Here is a 17,212-nt window from a genome sequence, read left to right as displayed (position 1 = left end):
TCTCTAAACAACCAATAATCTTATCCATTTGAAAAAAAAAAGAAAGTTCATTTAATTGTTCATTCAAAATAACTAACGATCCTGGCAGGATCGCCATGTAATAAAAAAAAGTTCAGGATTATAGATATATCCTTTCGCCCTGCCTGCCCGGTTGTGCCGGCGCTTAAAAACGCCAATGGCCAAATAATTGTTTAGGCGGCACTAAAGAAGCGCCTTGCCAAAAGAATGGTGTTCGCGGCACTCAAAAGCGCCAATGCGAAATGGAAATGAATACTACCAATTAGAGTAGAATACTGATTGATTTTTATTTAATTCTTTCGTTTTTTATACAAAAATGTCTTAATCTATGATTTGGGTTGGACCTAGAGTCCACTCCATAACTTACCACTAATAATCTAAATATTGTTTACATTTGCTTGTCAGCATACGCTTGCGATGGTTCTGTTGCAATAATGTAACTTGAATTTATTGAGCTACTTAAGAACGGAATCAAATATCAAAAAAAATTCGGTCATAAAATTATGTTACTGACCAGCGCAACAAAACAAAACAAAAATGTACGCGAAAGAACCAAAACAAATGTATGTTGACAATATTTGGTAAATTACAATAAATGGTGATGGGCACACTACACTGCATTTCAGTATCCAAATGTATGAATAAGAAAATTGTAACAGAAAACTGCTCACATCAGAAATGGTATACCGACGAGTTAAAAACTCTAAAATATGAGAAGAACGACGCGCATAGAAGAGCCAAATATTTGGATACGACACAAGCGTGGGAAAATTTTATTGCTTTTCCAAATAGATACAAGCTAGCTATAAGTAATGCAAGAAACGCATATGTAAACCAACAAATAACACGAGCCAAGGACCAGAAGACCATGTGGAAAAGTATAAAAGATCTTGTGATGAAAAAACGACGAAATGTAATAAAATCTGTGATCTTTAGTGATATAGAATATGAGAACAATGATCAAATAAGTAATCTTTTTAGTGTAAACGATATAAGAGACTCTATACAAAATGTGCAATATTTTAACAATGTAAATTATTTCGATCAGGAATTCAAATTTCGAGCAATTGATATGAATGGGCTTTTTAGCCCATTCATATGAAGAACAAACTCGACTATGATAACATTGATACCAAATTAATTATTGATACATGGTCAATATGTGGGAAAAGTCTGCTCAAAATTATAAATAAATCACTCGAGGATGGCATATTTCCAAATTGCTTGAAAGAGACGATGATAACTCCGATTGAGAAAGTAAAAAACACGAAGAAGTGTGAAGAGTTTTGGCCAATTAAAACCCTAAGAACATTTGTGAAAGTTCTAGAAAAAGTTGTAAAATTGCAACTGGAAGAGTTTATAGAGAATAATGGCATTCTATCGAAATACCAATCTGGATTTAGAAAAAAAATTCATGTGAAACGACTGTAAATTATGTAATAAATAAATGGAAAAACAAACCGAAAAACACGAGACTAACTGCGATATTTTTAGACTTCAAAAGAGCTTACGAAACAATAGACCGGGAAATTATGATAGATAAACTTTATATGTATGATATTAGAGATAAAGAACTGCGATGGTTCAAATCATATCTCTCTAATAGAGAACAATTTAGGAAAATAAACGACTCTAGATCTGGAAAATGCATAATAATTTTGGTGTACCGCAAGGATCCATACTCGGAGCACTTCTATTTATAATCTACATCAACGATATGCCGAAAATGTTGAACGAATGTGAAATTGTGATGTATGCGGACGATACTTTAATCTTCGCTGAAGGAAATTCGGATTCTGAAAGTAGGAACAAAGTATACGATGACATGCAGCGTATAAATATATGGTTAATGATGAACAAATGAAAATTAAATGAGAGCAAAACAAAGATAATGGAATTGAATACAAGTAGTGACTATAATTTTGAGATAAATGGGAAAGAAATAGAAAAAGTGACACAAATAAAATACCTTGGCTTCGTAATTGACTATAAATTAAACCTGAACGAACATATTGACTACATTTGTAAAAAATTAGTAAGAAAATTGGCTTCTTTAAGAGAATAAGAAATAATATAAACACGTTAACTTCAATAAATGTGTACAATACGATAATCAAACCACATTTCGAATACGGTTCAACAATTTTATATACATGTTGCACGGAAACACAAATAGAAAGAATGCAAAAACTGCAAAACAAAGCGATGAAAGCAATACTGTTAAAAGTATTTGAATAGTATATTCATATAAGTAACCAATATTCGTTATATTATATCACTAATGTAAGAAGATATGTAATAAGAAATTTGAATAAATATCGCAGTTCTTTTTCAACCATCAAACTAACAGGTTATGGGCCCAGGCCACGCGTGCGTGAAATTTAGTTTTATAAACTGTTAAGGTGGGTATTAAGATCGAGTTTAGCCGCTAAAATAGTCATTTTTTCACGATTACTTTTCTTTAATAATCAATTTTAAGGAATACAAAATTTGTGAAAATTTGCTTTGGGCAAATCCCCATCAAGCTATAATAAAATTTGCAACAAATATGTATAATTTTATGGCGTTTTTTTTACTGATTTAGTTTTCACTTTAGCTATTTTATCGGCTAAACTCGAACTTAATACTCACCTTTAAAAGAAAAAGAACGTAATTTGTTAAATTTCCGCGAGAAACAATTCTATAAGATGGCTTCAAGTAATTTATCTTTCCCATTCGATAAATTACGAGGTAGAGAAAATTTTGGCATCTGGAAGCGGCATGCCAAATCTTATTTGGTGTTAAAGAATTGTTGGAGCATTGTGGCAGACGGCCCAAAGGGAGGTGCAGAGCAAAAGGCTATAGATGAGAGGGCACTTGCTGAAATAACTCTCATGATCGAGCCAACAAATTTTGCACATATTGCCAATGCGAAGACAGCTAAAAATGCTTGGGACGCACTCATGAAGGCTTTTGAGGATACCGGTCTCACCCGAAAAGTTGGACTTCTCACGCACTTGGTTCAAATGAAATTGTCAGATTTTGAAAATGTACAGGAGTACGTGAGCCAAATCATAATGATGTCACTGAAAGTACAACAATCAGGCTTAATATTGGATGATGAACTGGTTGCATCACTAATGCTGGCGGGGTTGCCCGATGAATTTACACCTCTTGTTATGGCGGTGAAAAATTCAAAATCCAAATTAAGCGTTGACATTGTAAAGAATTTGCTTTTACAAGACGCAAAATTTGATTGTCCAAAAGCAGACGAGACGGCTTTGGTTTCTAGTAAGAAACGGTATCTCTGCAAATTTAAGTGCTATGCGTGTAAAAAAGAAGGGCATATTGCTAAAGATTGTCCACAAAAGACAAAGAAAACAATGAACAGTTCGAAGAAGAATAACGGAGATGGGAAAAGTTCGTTAGTACCATCTTTGTTTTCAACTTCTTTCTTTACCGGCGAACGTCACAACAACATACACGAATGGTTCATAGAATCAGGAGCCACATCAACCATGACAAATACCAAGAACATATTGCGAAATTCTAAGAGAGTAGCTGAGAGACATGTTGTCATTGCAAACAATAAGAAAATGCCGATCGAATGTTCTGGAGATGTAAGTGTGGTTTTGCAGTCAGATAAAAAAAGACAAATGCATTCATAAGAGACGTTGAATATGTTCCACAAATGGCGGTCAATTTACTTTCTGTTCGTCAGCTGACATTGAAAGGCAATAGAGTTGTTTTCGAAGAGGACAAGTGTGAAATATACAACGAAGGTGGTGAAATACTTGCTACGGCAAAAGTTGTTGACAATCTCTATAAACTAGACTGTGTTGTTGATGTAAACAATGAAAATGCAATGGTGGCGAAAAGTAATTTTGAATTGTGGCATAGAAGATTCGGGCACTTTTGCGAAGAAACTTGAGAAAAGCTATAAAAACCTCCGACGGTGTGCAATGTGGAGATGGAAATTTAGGCCAAAAATGTGTAGTATGTATTTAAGGGAAAACAAACACGTTCATCGTTCCCGGAGAGGGGCCATCGTGCTGAAACTTTACAAGAAGTTGTCCATTTTGATGTCATGGGTCCACTGAGGACAAAATCATTTTCTGGAAACTGTTTTTTACTAACTTTCGTCGATGACTATTCACGAAAAGTGTTTGTTGTGCCTATCAAGCGAAGATCAGATGTTTTCGAAGAATTTAAAAAGATCAAAAAATTTGCCGAACAACAATGCAATGCCAAAATAAAAAATTTTCGAACAGATAATGGCACAGAATACACGGGCAAAATTTTTGAAAAATTTCTGGAGGACTCCGGTATACGTCATCAAAAAACAGCACCATATACGCCAGAACATAAACCGCACTATTATGGAACGAGTACGGTGCATGTTGTTAGATGCCGGTTTAAATGAAGTATACTGGGCGGAAGTGCAATGACTTCAGCCTATTTAATAAATCATGTACCATGCCGAGGTAACGAGAGTAGTCCTGAAGAGATGTGGTCTGGTAGAAAGCCAAATTTAAGCAGAGTTTTCGTACACATACCAAAACAGAAACGAAATAAGCTGGAAGCTAAATCCAAGGAATATATTTTTATGGGATATAGCAGCGAAAGTAAGGCGTACAGGTTGCAAGATCCAATTACCAAGAAAATTGTCACAGGTCGAGATGTGGTCTTTATAGAAGACATAAACCAGGTACGTATCTTTGAACAAGAAAATTCTAATCCAATCTCTCCCGTAGTCGACATTATCGATGAAAAACCAAATGACAATTCAGGGGATGGAAATAGTGTTGAATTGTCAAGTCTTCAAGGCGAAGACGATTTTATTGGTTTCGAAGAAGACGAGAGTTTTGAAGACGCACTTGGAAATAGTGGCACTGATGAAAGCGACAATGATGGAACATATAACAACAACCAGCCAACAAGACGTTCGGAAAGAATTGCGACAAGACCGCCTCGAAGGTATAATTTATGCGTCACCGAAACAAACGGTCAAATTTGGAACGTCGTCCCAGAAAACTACATCGAAGCCGTTTCATCAACACAGGCCGATGTATGGAAGGCGGCAATGATTTCGGAAATGGATTCACTTAAAACCAATGAAACGTGGTACTTGACCGATCTGCCAAAAGGAAAACGAGCCATCGATTGTAAGTGGGTGTACAAAACTAAAGTTGATGCCAATGGCGATGAGGTTTGTCACAAAGCAAGACTTGTAATAAAGGGTTGTTGTCAATCAAAAGGAGTGGACTACGAAGATACTTTCGCACCTGTAGTTCGCTACACATCCTTGCATTTCCATTTCGCTCTTGCGGCGAAACACAAACTTCTTATACATCAACTTGATGCAGTGACGGCCTTCTTAAACGGCGACCTAGAAGAAGAGATCTTCATGAGACAACCACAAGGTTTTGATGATGGCAGTGGTAAAGTTTGTGCCTTAAAGAAATCCCTGTATGGTTTAAAGCAATCAAGTCGCGTTTGGAACAAGAAGCTGAACGACGTACTGTTAAAGTTTGGCCTGCAGCGAAGTGAAGTTGGCCAGTGTGTGTACCATTGTGTGGTCGACGACAAAATGTTATATGTAGCCATTTATGTGGATGACGTTTTAATATTTTGTAATGACGTTGATATGCTCGAACGTGTAAAGGAAGAATTGGCATCAAATTTCAAGATGAAAGATCTAGGCGAAGCCTTTTCTGTGCTGGGTATGAGAATAACCTACGACAAAGAAATTGGAACTATTAAAATTGACCAGACAAAATACATAGAAGAAATATTAAACCGTTTTAATATGAATGACTGCAAAGCTGTGGCAACACCAATGGATATTGGTCAAAAGATTTCCTCGGAAATGTCTCCATCCGATGAAGCTGAGAAAAAATCGAGAATGTCCCGTATATGCAAGCTGTGGGAAGTCTTTTGTTCGTCGCTCAAATTACACGACCCGATATTAGTTTTGCTGTTAATACTCTTAGTCGATTCAATTCAAATCCAGGAAAAGGTCACTGGACTGCAGCAAAAAGGGTGATGCGATACCTGAAGGGTACCTTGGATAAAGGCATTGTGTACGGACCTGCGCCAAACAATCTCGTTGGTTTTTGTGATGCTGATTGGGCTAGCAACATCGATGATAGACGTTCTACAACATGCTACTTGTTTTCTCTACAAGGTGGAGCTATTTCTTGGTGTACGAAACGACAGAAAACAGTGGCGCTATCGTCGACAGAGGCAGAGTATATGGCGATGGCAAAAGCTATGCAAGAGTGCATATGGCTTCAACGTTTGCAGCGAGACTTGACGTCGACACAACTTGAACCCGTAATACTGTACTGTGACAATAAGAGCGCTATTCTTATAGCGCAGAATAATTCATTTTCTAATAGAACAAAACATGTTGATCTCAAAGTAAAGTTTGTAAAGGAAATGTTAGAATCCAAAAGAATAATTTTGAAGTATTTAGATACTAAAAATATGGTAGCTAATTATCTCACTAAGGCTATTAGTTCGGATAAGCTTAACCCTTTCGACCCCGAATTTTTATAGGTATCGCTAAAATTTTTTTTACTTTTAATCATGTTGAAGTCATTTAAGAAGCGTCTAGCCAAAATTTCGGGTCACCACGCCCATTCGTTTAAGCGGTAGAGAAAGTTGCCTGTGGGCAACTTTGGGCAATTGTGACTACAAAATAGTTTGTTTTGTAATGATAGACGTATTACGTTTTATTGAATTTTTGTTAAGTTTTTTGTTATTTTACGGTAAATATATACTTAGATGCGCGCGTGAGTGGAATTTCAATCACGCTCAAACACATTCACGAAGAAATATTTGTACTCACGCACGCCATGTGGGTGGGAATTCACGGTCACAAAATGAATTCACGAAATGAAAAGTCATACCCGCGCACGATCACACATGAACAACGTTTATGTTTTTCGTAATTCACGACAAATCTCGTGAGTCACGAATATTTTCGGAACACGACAATTTTCATGGCTCAATAAAATTCTGGTAATAAACGAAATTTCTCGTGACTCACGCTATTGAAATCTTAAGCGTGAAATAGTAAGGGTGATTAAAATCGGTGAGCTTGAATTTAATCGTGAACGTGAATTTGTTCGTGATTGTGACTTTTTGTGTCTGTTTTACCGTGAGTGTGAATTTTATCGTGAACATGAATTTTATCGTTAACGTGAATTTTATCTTGAGCGTGAGTTGGATCGTGAGGGTGGGTTGGGTCGTGAAAGTAAATTTTTATCGGGAGCGTGATTTCGGAGAAAGTTTACTCACTCACAATCACGAACACAATTTGATTTTTACTCACGCTCAAGCGCCACACATTTTTCTTTAATCCCGTTCACGCATATTCACGAGATTTCGTTTAAATTTCATTCACGGCTTCGTGTGAATCACGCGTGACTCACGAAAATGTTTTATTTTTTTTTTTTGTTTTTAACCCATGTCAATTTAACTGGCGGTGTAAAAAACCAAAGTATTATAAAGCGTCAATATTCGTGCTAATCCACTAGTATGTTGCCAAGAAGTGGCTTCCTCCCTTTTTACGATTCCTTCCAAATTCCCCACTGCACTGCAGATATGTTTTCCACATCATCGCCGCATTTCTCGTCACTGGGACATCCCAATTAAAGTTCAAAATTTTTTCAAAATCATTGTTTTTAAAACCTTTTTTCTCCAGGCCTTATGTTCAAAAATATGTAATTTTACTACCACAATTGCCCAAAGTTGCCCACAGGCAACTTTTCAATTTTAAAAATTTCTCATCTGTTGTTTTTATGCAATTCTAAGATTTCACTTCCAGAAATATTTTATTTGACATGTACTACAATAGATTTAATAAAAACTTTCAACATTTTAGTTGTAATTTTTGAAAAAAGTCACATGTATAAAAACCTTTTTTTAAATTCGCAAATATTTTTTTCTGGAGGTACGTGCGTATTAATGAATTTTTTTTTTTGCTTATTGACAACCAAATTAGCTGATTTTTCATTCAACTTGAAGAAAACACTTGTAGCTTTCGATACCGTTACAGTCTTATGAACAAAAACAAAAACAACGCTGACAGTGAGTCTCAAAACACAAAAAGTTACCCACAGGCAACTTTAGGGTCGAAGGGTTTAAAGAATTTATTTTGGAATCTGGATTGAAATCATTTTTGATTTATAATTTATCATATGAATATGTTATTCAGGGAAGGTGTTAAAAGTATTTGAATAGTATATTCATATAAGTAACCAATATTCGTTATATTATATCACTAATGTAAGAAGATATGTAATAAGAAATTTGAATAAATATCGCAGTTCTTTTTCAACCATCAAACTAACAAATACTAAAATGCAATAGATATACAGCAATAGATACTACGCTATGCACTCTAAAATGGCTTAATATAAAACAAAGACTAACTTTCAATACAATTAAACTTATTCGGAAAATGAACAATGGCGAAGCACCAGATTATCTCACAGAAAGATTGCGATATGTTGGAGATGTGCAACCATATAACCTCAGAAATATAGGAGACTTTAGGTTACAACGCGTAAATACATCAGCTTCTCAGAGATCTCTTTTTTACAAAGGCCTTCAATTATACAACAGGCTACCCATTTATATAAAAAAATGAGGAGAATGAGCATTTATTTAAAAAACTTTGTATTAATTATATAAGAAATAATAATATTAGTTCACTTTGTTAAAAATTTGTTAATATTTATAGTATTTACAATACTGAAATAAATGAATTCAATCAATCAATCAAAAACAATCAATTAGCTCTTATCGAAAATGTTTTCCTAAATATTAGTGAGAATTATCAGAATTATGCTTGGTTAAGTCAACGAGCAATTCTTGCGGCAAAAAATAATGATGTACTCGCACTGAATTTCACCATTCAATCAAAAATTCCTGGCGATTTACAAATACAAATCCGTTGATTCCGTAACAACTCCAGATGATGTTGTAAATTATCCACCACATAACTTGCAAATGTGGTTTACCAAAGAGCACTTCAATGTCACATAAAATTTTTCTTTTTCAAATATAAAACAAATTTAACAATGTTTCTTTATCTTTTAATCACCAAACGAAATGTTACGGAAAATGAAGCTAGCAAAACGGCCGAGTTTGCTAGTTTAAAGATAAAAAGAAATAAATAGGAGTAAAAAAGGATACGAACAGCTGATTAGCGATGACACTGATCTGCATTGCCAACAACATCAGAAGTTTTATAGAAATTAAAATATCCTAGGACTCATATAGTAAAACTAGGACAATTATTGTTGTACAAATTTTAATTGGAATTGAGGCTTTCATATATTAAAGCGAGTTAATAAATATTGTGGTTTGAAACGGCGCAATCTTCTAGGTTGATTTGAAGTTTTGAGTTAATTACGGGATTCGCGATTTGTATGGTTCTGTAGATGGATAAGAAGTTTGTCTGCAAATCTAGAGATTTCATATTTGTTGTGTTCATTTTTAAGTCTCGGTGGAGGCCACTATTTCGGACATACCATGAAGCGTTTACTGCACTTCTTATCACTTTGTTTTAAAACCTTGGTATTTTTCGATGGAACTGTTTGCCGCTCATCCCCATGTTTAGATGCCATATAGCCATATTGGTATTAATGCTTGTTTATATATTAAGAGCTTATTATCTGTGGAGGACTGGAGTTTTTCCGATTAACCAGCTTAATTAATATTTAGTTCTTCACACTTTTTTCTATATGAATTTTCCAATTGAATTTTGAATCCAGTGTAAAACCAAGATATATGGCTGAGTTTGAAAAAGGCACTTGTTCATTACCTATTTCTTGAACAGATTTGGTACTGCTGAGCTTTAGTTCCCAGTTTCTTTTTCAATTGGTGTGTGTAACTTATTTAAAGATGCCCGGAAGTTAGGTAGGAAATATATCTGTATTTTTTCCAGTTGACATTAAAACTGTGTCATTATTAAATGTTCCAATGAAACAATCTTCGCTAACTGGCATATCGTATGTGTGTAGTAGATACAGCATAGGTCCAAGTATACTGCCTTGCGGAACTCCTAAATATTTGGATATACTTTAGTGAGTTCATTATCATGACTCGATTACTCAGGTATGAGCTAAGAATCTCACAATAAAAACTGTTGAGCTTTAGGAGGACCAACCTGTCATACTCCATCAAAGGCTATGGAAATGTCCAAGAATACAGCGGTGCATACTTGTTTTATTTTCGAAGGCCTTTTCAATATTATCGGCGACTCTATGAACTTGTTCGATAATCCAGTGCTTTTTCCGGAATCCAAATTGATGGTCCGGTATTATATTTCTTGAGACAATAAATGATTCCTGTCTACTGCAAAAGAGTTTTTCGAATATCTTACCAATTACTGGAGGCAGATATATTGGTCTTTATAAATTAGGATCGTAAAACTACCGAGTCAATTGGAGGAAAGTCCCTTTGAAATTGGGTCTCTAATATGAAACATTCTAAAGGGTGATTCTTTTGAGGTTAGGATTTTCATGCATTAGTATTTGACAGATCACGTGGGATTTCAGACATGGTGTCAAAGAGAAAGATGCTCAGTATGCTTTGACATTTCATCATGAATAGACTTACTAACGAGCAACGCTTGCAAATCATTGAATTTTATTACCAAAATCAGTGGCAGAAAATCCGCTTTTTTATCGACAAATTTTGTTCGATGAGGCTCATTTCTGGTTGAATGGCTACGTAAATAAGCAAAATTGCCGCATTTGGAGTGAAGAGCAACCAGAAGCCGTTCAAGAACTGCCCATGCATCCCGAAAAATGCACTGTTTGGTGTGGTTTGTACGCTGGTGGAATCATTGGACCGTATTTTTTCAAAGATGCTGTTGGACGCAACGTTACGGTGAATGGCGATCGCTATCGTTCGATGCTAACAAACTTTTTGTTGCCAAAAATGGAAGAACTGAACTTGGTTGACATGTGGTTTCAACAAGATGGCGCTACATGCCACACAGCTCGCGATTCTATGGCCATTTTGAGGGAAAACTTCGGAGAACAATTCATCTCAAGAAATGGACCGGTAAGTTGGCCACCAAGATCATGCGATTTGACGCCTTTAGACTATTTTTTGTGGGGCTACGTCAAGTCTAAAGTCTACAGAAATAAGCCAGCAACTATTCCAGCTTTGGAAGACAACATTTCCGAAGAAATTCGGGCTATTCCGGCCGAAATGCTCGAAAAAGTTGCCCAAAATTGGACTTTCCGAATGGACCACCTAAGACGCAGCCGCGGTCAACATTTAAATGAAATTATCTTCAAAAAGTAAATGTCATGGACCAATCTAACGTTTCAAATAAAGAACCGATGAGATTTTGCAAATTTTATGCGTTTTTTTTTTTTTAAAGTTATCAAGCTCTTAACAAATCACCCTTTACCATATTTCCCCAACTCTGGGGAATAGTTCTAATAGTTCTGCTATCTCTATAAAATGTCACTTAAATCGGAGTATAACTTTGGCATCCGTGTTCATATGAGCTATATCTAACTCTGAACGGATTTCAATCAAATTTGGCATAATTAACGATACTATTAAACGTACTCCTTGTGCAAATTTTTAAGCAAATCAGAGTAAAACTCTGGCTTTTGATGTCACATAAGTGTTAATCGGACGAAAGATATATATGGCAGCTATTTAGATGATATTTTGCATATTTCTCGAGAACCCCAAACTATTTGGCTATGCGAAATTTTAAGAAAATACGTTCAAAATATGGCAATTAAGACTAGATCGGTGATAAATATATATGACAGCTATATCTAAATCTGAACCGATTTTGTTCAAAATCAATAGCGATTGTCTTTGAGCCAAAGTTAGACTCTGTGCCAAATTTGACGACGATCGGACTTAAACTGCGAGCTGTACTTTGAACACAAGTTTACAAAAATCGACTCAGAATTTACTTCTAAGACGATCGGTATACTAAACGATGGGTTGGCGTTACATACAAATGCACAAACTTATTATACCCTGTACCACAGTGGTGGTGAAGGGTATAAAAATCAATTTCCTCATCAAGGAAAAACATTAAAAATGATTATAAAATGGGGCGTCTCGGCAAGATTCGAACCTCAAGATATGATGTGTTTCGCAGTCGGCGACTGTGTTATACAGAAATATATATTAACATACAAATAAATATAATGCACTTACCCGTCGATTTCGTCGCCAGTTTTTACACTGACAGATTTGCTTATTGTAGATGTACTCGGCGGTATATAGCGTATCGCTCGTATCTCTGGTGTTCTGCTTACATGTTTCAGAAATTTATATTGACTTTTTAAAGCCGGTGAAATTTTACATGGGTTTCGTTTGGGCTCCCTTACAGTTTTTGCACATTTGGTCCATTCGGTCAAGTCGCCATTGCATACATAAGCTGATTTCTGGAATAAAATCTGGTGCCCATTGCAAACTTCACAGGGAATTATAGCCCCAAATGTCAAGAGATCAGCTAGTTGATCTAAAAGTTTTTCTGAATCTCCAGTAACAGGTTCCAAGTTATTGTCTATCAATAATTCTAGCATGTCTTTCTTGGACATTTCTCCCTTAACAAGATCGCGAAAATTGTGAAATTTTTTCATTTGCTCTTTCACTGTTTTCAGAAGTTCTTTTTCCATGACTGCTTCCTCAAAATCGAGTTTTTCTAACTTTGTTTTTTTTGCGACGGGTGCATTTTCTGCCTTTATAGCACTATAAAAAACAAATGAGTTTCGTAATTATAATAGAAAGCAATACAATATATTTGCTACCGATATCGATATATACAGTTAAAATTATTTCAGTACTGAGTTTATCTATATGTAACAGTCTGGCAGCCCGCTTCCTACACACAAAAATTTGTTTCAATTTCAATCACGAAAAACGTGGATTCAATTATTTTTTAAATTGAAATGACTTCAATCACAAAGATGATAGTATCAATCACCCATTTTGATTGAAAGCCAAAACGATTTTCAGAATTTTTTTAACTGCACCCAAAGGAATTTGTTAGTAGGGACAGCAGAAAAGTCTGCTAAAACAGCAGAAAGTCTGCTGAAAAAGGGACAGCAGTCACTGTTTGCTCAAATAGCAAACATTTCCTGCTATTTTTGAACCTCGATTACACTAAAACATGTTTTATTTTGGCTAAAACAAATAAAAATTTCAACTTAGGAGCTATCCTAACATAATTAAAACAATATTTTATGAATATCTATAGTATTTGACAAAAAATCTGAATATTTATCGAATTGAGGCATAACAGCAAACAAAATATTTTCTAATCGTATTTAGGAGCTTGTAAGTATATTACAGTGCAAAAATATACCAAAAACTACTTTTGGTTCTTGGTTCTGCTTTGGGGAAAAATTTATAACCTAAACATTTTATAAATTGTTGTTCATTAGGCCCTGAAGTACAAAAATATAACAGCAGACATCGACTGCTGTTTTTAGCAGACTTTTTTCTGTGAGTGTGTTTCAATTAAAAAATACTGTTTTTAAAATTGTAATTAATTTCGCGACAAAAAACAATCAATCTATTAGATTGATTCAATTAAAGAATTATTTATTGGGAATAAATTTCAATTAAAATATTAATATAGTGCTCACCCAAAGTTTAAGTTTTTTTTTTTTTTTTTTAATAAAAGAAAATATGGGGTTCTTACAAAAGTATTCAATATTTTATTTTTGTAAATTATGCTAACAACAAAAGAATTTGTGTCTTCCTATTTGTTTTTTGTTTTCTAACAATAACACATACATTTTGATAAATAAAACTAAAGGGGGAAAATAAATTATATAAGTCATTAGTTTCCTTATCTAATAACCATATCAACATGTTCCTTGTAATATGTAGATCCTTCTAAATGCCCAATAAATGAGAAGTCTGTAGGCTCATTATTATCATTAACAGAATAAGAACCACTTTTGCTTAATTTGCTAATTAATTTTTAAGTTTGTTAAACATTACCTGCATAAAATAAAAAGTTCTTAGTTCCAGCAAGTTTATATTTTTCTTGAAAACACAACACGACAAGTCTAATTTTTAGTAGCAATTCCTTTCCACATATTGAAATAGTTTGTTAAATTTTTCAGCAATCAGAAATCAATCAAAAAATGCCAAAGCAATGTAATATTTCGTATTATATTTATGGTTGGAAATATTTTGCAATTTCTGAAAATAAAAACTAAAATGGAATATACTTATTTTTTTATACAAATTTATTGCGATGTGTTGATATTTTTATATACAAACGAAATACATTTTTACCACTACATATGGTTTATAATGCTAGGCTTTTTATCTGCTCGGGTTTCGAACTGAAAAAGGCATGTTGTTAAGACAAAACTGGATCTTCGTTTGCCAAAGCTACTTTATAACTTGAAGAAGGTGAGTCTTCCAACGCTTTTTCCTTGCTTTTAAGAAAATTAGGCATGAGAAAAAGATTTACAATTTTAAAACACAATAACCCACCTTATGATTGGAAGAATATTCGGCACACAAAATTATTTTTGATTAAAATGATCGAATGAGTTGATGGACCAAATTGACAAAATAAAAATGTTCACTAAAAGAAATACATTTTAAATTTTATTAAAAAATATATAATTTTAGACTGTTTAATATATACAGGCTTCAATGGAAAATGGTATTAAAATTTCACAATTGCTTACCCTTAATAAGCGTAGATTGGTCCACTTTTTATACCACAAATAACAAATGCTCTGTCACATATTTTTCCAGAACCAAGTCGCATATGGTTGTTGCACACTCTGTTTATTTCAATAAATTTGTATGATTTGTGTTCAGAATATTTATTGACACATTTCGAACGGAGCAGACAGAATATCTCCAAACATGTTGGTAAATTTTTCAATTTACGCGAAACATAAAATCTCAACCATTCATTACGAGTTACTTCCACTACTGATCTACGTTTTTTTACTCATTCTCTTGTTCTCGTTTCGCTCTTTCTCTTTGTTTGGATAATTACCAAACTAGGCGAGTACTCTTTTGATACTAATTTATTTACAAAAATAATCTTCCTTATATACACTTACAAACGGCCTGTGCATCAGACCAACTGATCGTCGGACACAGCTATCTCTTATCTACTTTGTTACATTAAGATCCCACGCACATGCGCTCTTATCAGCTAGAACAATGATTTTATGATTTTATAAACAAAAGCGTCCCTAATCTCCATCTAATGATAGGGACCAGTTCTAAGATATTTTTATTGTCGCCGTTATCGCATTCATGTTCAAAAGATATTTATTTTGAACACTCTCCAGCGCTGAAAACTATTCAATTTCAATCACAAAGTTAATTGAACCTATTAAATGTTTAATTGGGAACGGAAAAATTTTCAATCACGTTTGTGAATTGGAAATGTTTCCGAATTGATTAAAAATCAATTAACTTTTGATTGAATCAATTAATTTTTTAATTGGAAACTTAACAAATATCAACCATTTTTAAATGGTTTTTATTCGGATAAATGATTCAATTAATCATTTAATAATTGAATCAATTATCATACTAATTGAATCCGTTTCGAAATTCAATTAAGTGTTTAAAAAATCGCTTGGCTATATTTATCTCAGTGTGCGATCGATGACGTGTCCAAGCCTCGACTTAACCTTCTAGATGTTTCCTCGCTGTTCAAAACTCGGACTGGTATAAATCCCTCTTCATTAGAGTCTTCTTTGTCCCGGACTTTTTCCATTCCCGGGAAAGCGGGATTTTTTCTCCCGGGATCCCGCTCGAAGAAAAACTTCCTTTGATATGGAATGAAAAATTAAAAATAGCCAAAGCAGTATATTCTAAGGGAATATGTGGAAACCAAAGCATCTATTTCATTTGAAAACCTTACATCAGACAGATGAATTATCCAAACCGAAATATTTTGCAATATTTGTAAAGAAAATTTTACAATGGTTAGGACAGTCTCAGTAGAGATTTCATTCATGTCAAAGGATTACAAGATGGGGTTTTTTGTACAATCAAAAAATTGTTGTGTTATTAAAAAAGCATCTCGGTAACACGCTCGTAAAACGGAGTCAGTTGTAATGACGACATGAAAATTAGTTTGGATTGTTGATATTACTCAAAAACTATGAAATTGTTCAAAATTGACTCTAAAACTACACGCTCACAAAAAATCGCTTCTGTAACATATACTCCCAAACATATTTTGCTTCAATCATATATATTTTTGGGTATTGCCCAAACATTTATATGTTTGATCTCTTCCAATATATAATATGTTTGAAAGCATATTGGTCTAAACAATATATGTTTGGGTAGTCTAAGTTCCAAACATTTTGTATTTTTGCATCCAAATTCAATAATGTTGTCTTCCAAAAAACAATATGTTATTATGTGACCATATAATATGTTTGGAAGCATTTTGCACCCAAAAATATTATATGCTTAACAAAAATTCTCCCAAACAATATTGTGCTCAAAATTTTATTTATTTATTTATATATTTACAATCATAACGAATTATGAAAATAAACAGGTAATATAGGTGCTAACAACATAGGTTTTCTACCTGAATGCTCAAAAATTTGTTTCTGCCCAATTGTATAGTCCCCCACATCTTTCTCACTTCCACGAGATTTTTTAGTTCTTAGCTCCTTTTTCTGTAATACAAACATTGTAGAAGAAATTATTCAATTGTATGATTTTTTTTATTTTAATTTTACCTTTTGCCGGACGGGGATTCGAACAGCGGACCACACAGTTTGTAAGGATCAAAGAAGTATCTGATCAATTGCCCAAGGAAAAATAAAATGTTAATTTTGTAATAACAAGCAACAACCACCAACTTAATTCAATATCGCTCCCTGTTAAATAGCGCTCCAAGCTACTAAACACATATATGTTTATAGGCTATTTCTAAATTAATATATGTTTGCATCCAAGCATATTATATTTACAAACATTTTATGTCCCAAACATAATATGTTCTAACATATTAACATATATGTAAACATGTTATGCTAGTTTATGAACATTATATACTTGCACTCAAAAATATTGTGTTTAAAAATTTGTGTTCCAAACATATAATGTTTATAGCCAAACATATGAAAAACAGTCTTTTTCATCCGTGTAGATGTTATCATAAAGGATGTCATTTCCATATGTCATAATTACTTCT

The 17,212-nt window shown here is 33.9% G+C and overlaps 1 protein-coding gene and 1 long non-coding RNA gene across 4 annotated transcripts in view; both read right to left on the bottom strand.

Moving 5' to 3' along the window:
- LOC142221562 (poly [ADP-ribose] polymerase-like) overlaps nt 1-17,212 on the bottom strand; it is a 130,144-nt gene that overhangs the window by 44,283 nt on the left and 68,649 nt on the right. For 2 of the 3 annotated variants that reach the window (XM_075291308.1, XM_075291311.1), the window contains exon 4: nt 12,214-12,750. In XM_075291308.1, coding sequence (XP_075147423.1) covers nt 12,214-12,750 — 537 coding nt within the window. Of the gene's footprint in view, nt 1-280; nt 1,815-12,213; nt 12,751-17,212 lie in introns of those variants that run through there. The other variant, XM_075291309.1, reaches the window with a different exon arrangement.
- Nucleotides 14,244-15,033, bottom strand: LOC142221565 (uncharacterized). Its single transcript, XR_012718125.1, has 3 exons — nt 14,715-15,033; nt 14,515-14,608; nt 14,244-14,456 (listed from the first exon to the last, which is right to left on the bottom strand). It is a non-coding gene; the product is annotated as an uncharacterized LOC142221565 (long non-coding RNA).

The sequence above is a fragment of the Haematobia irritans genome, chromosome 1 (genome assembly GCF_050003625.1).
Source record: "Haematobia irritans isolate KBUSLIRL chromosome 1, ASM5000362v1, whole genome shotgun sequence".
NCBI lineage: Eukaryota > Metazoa > Arthropoda > Insecta > Diptera > Muscidae > Haematobia > Haematobia irritans.
The sequence above is the reverse complement of the archived record's forward strand: the minus strand, read 5'-3'. Positions and strand labels throughout refer to the sequence as shown.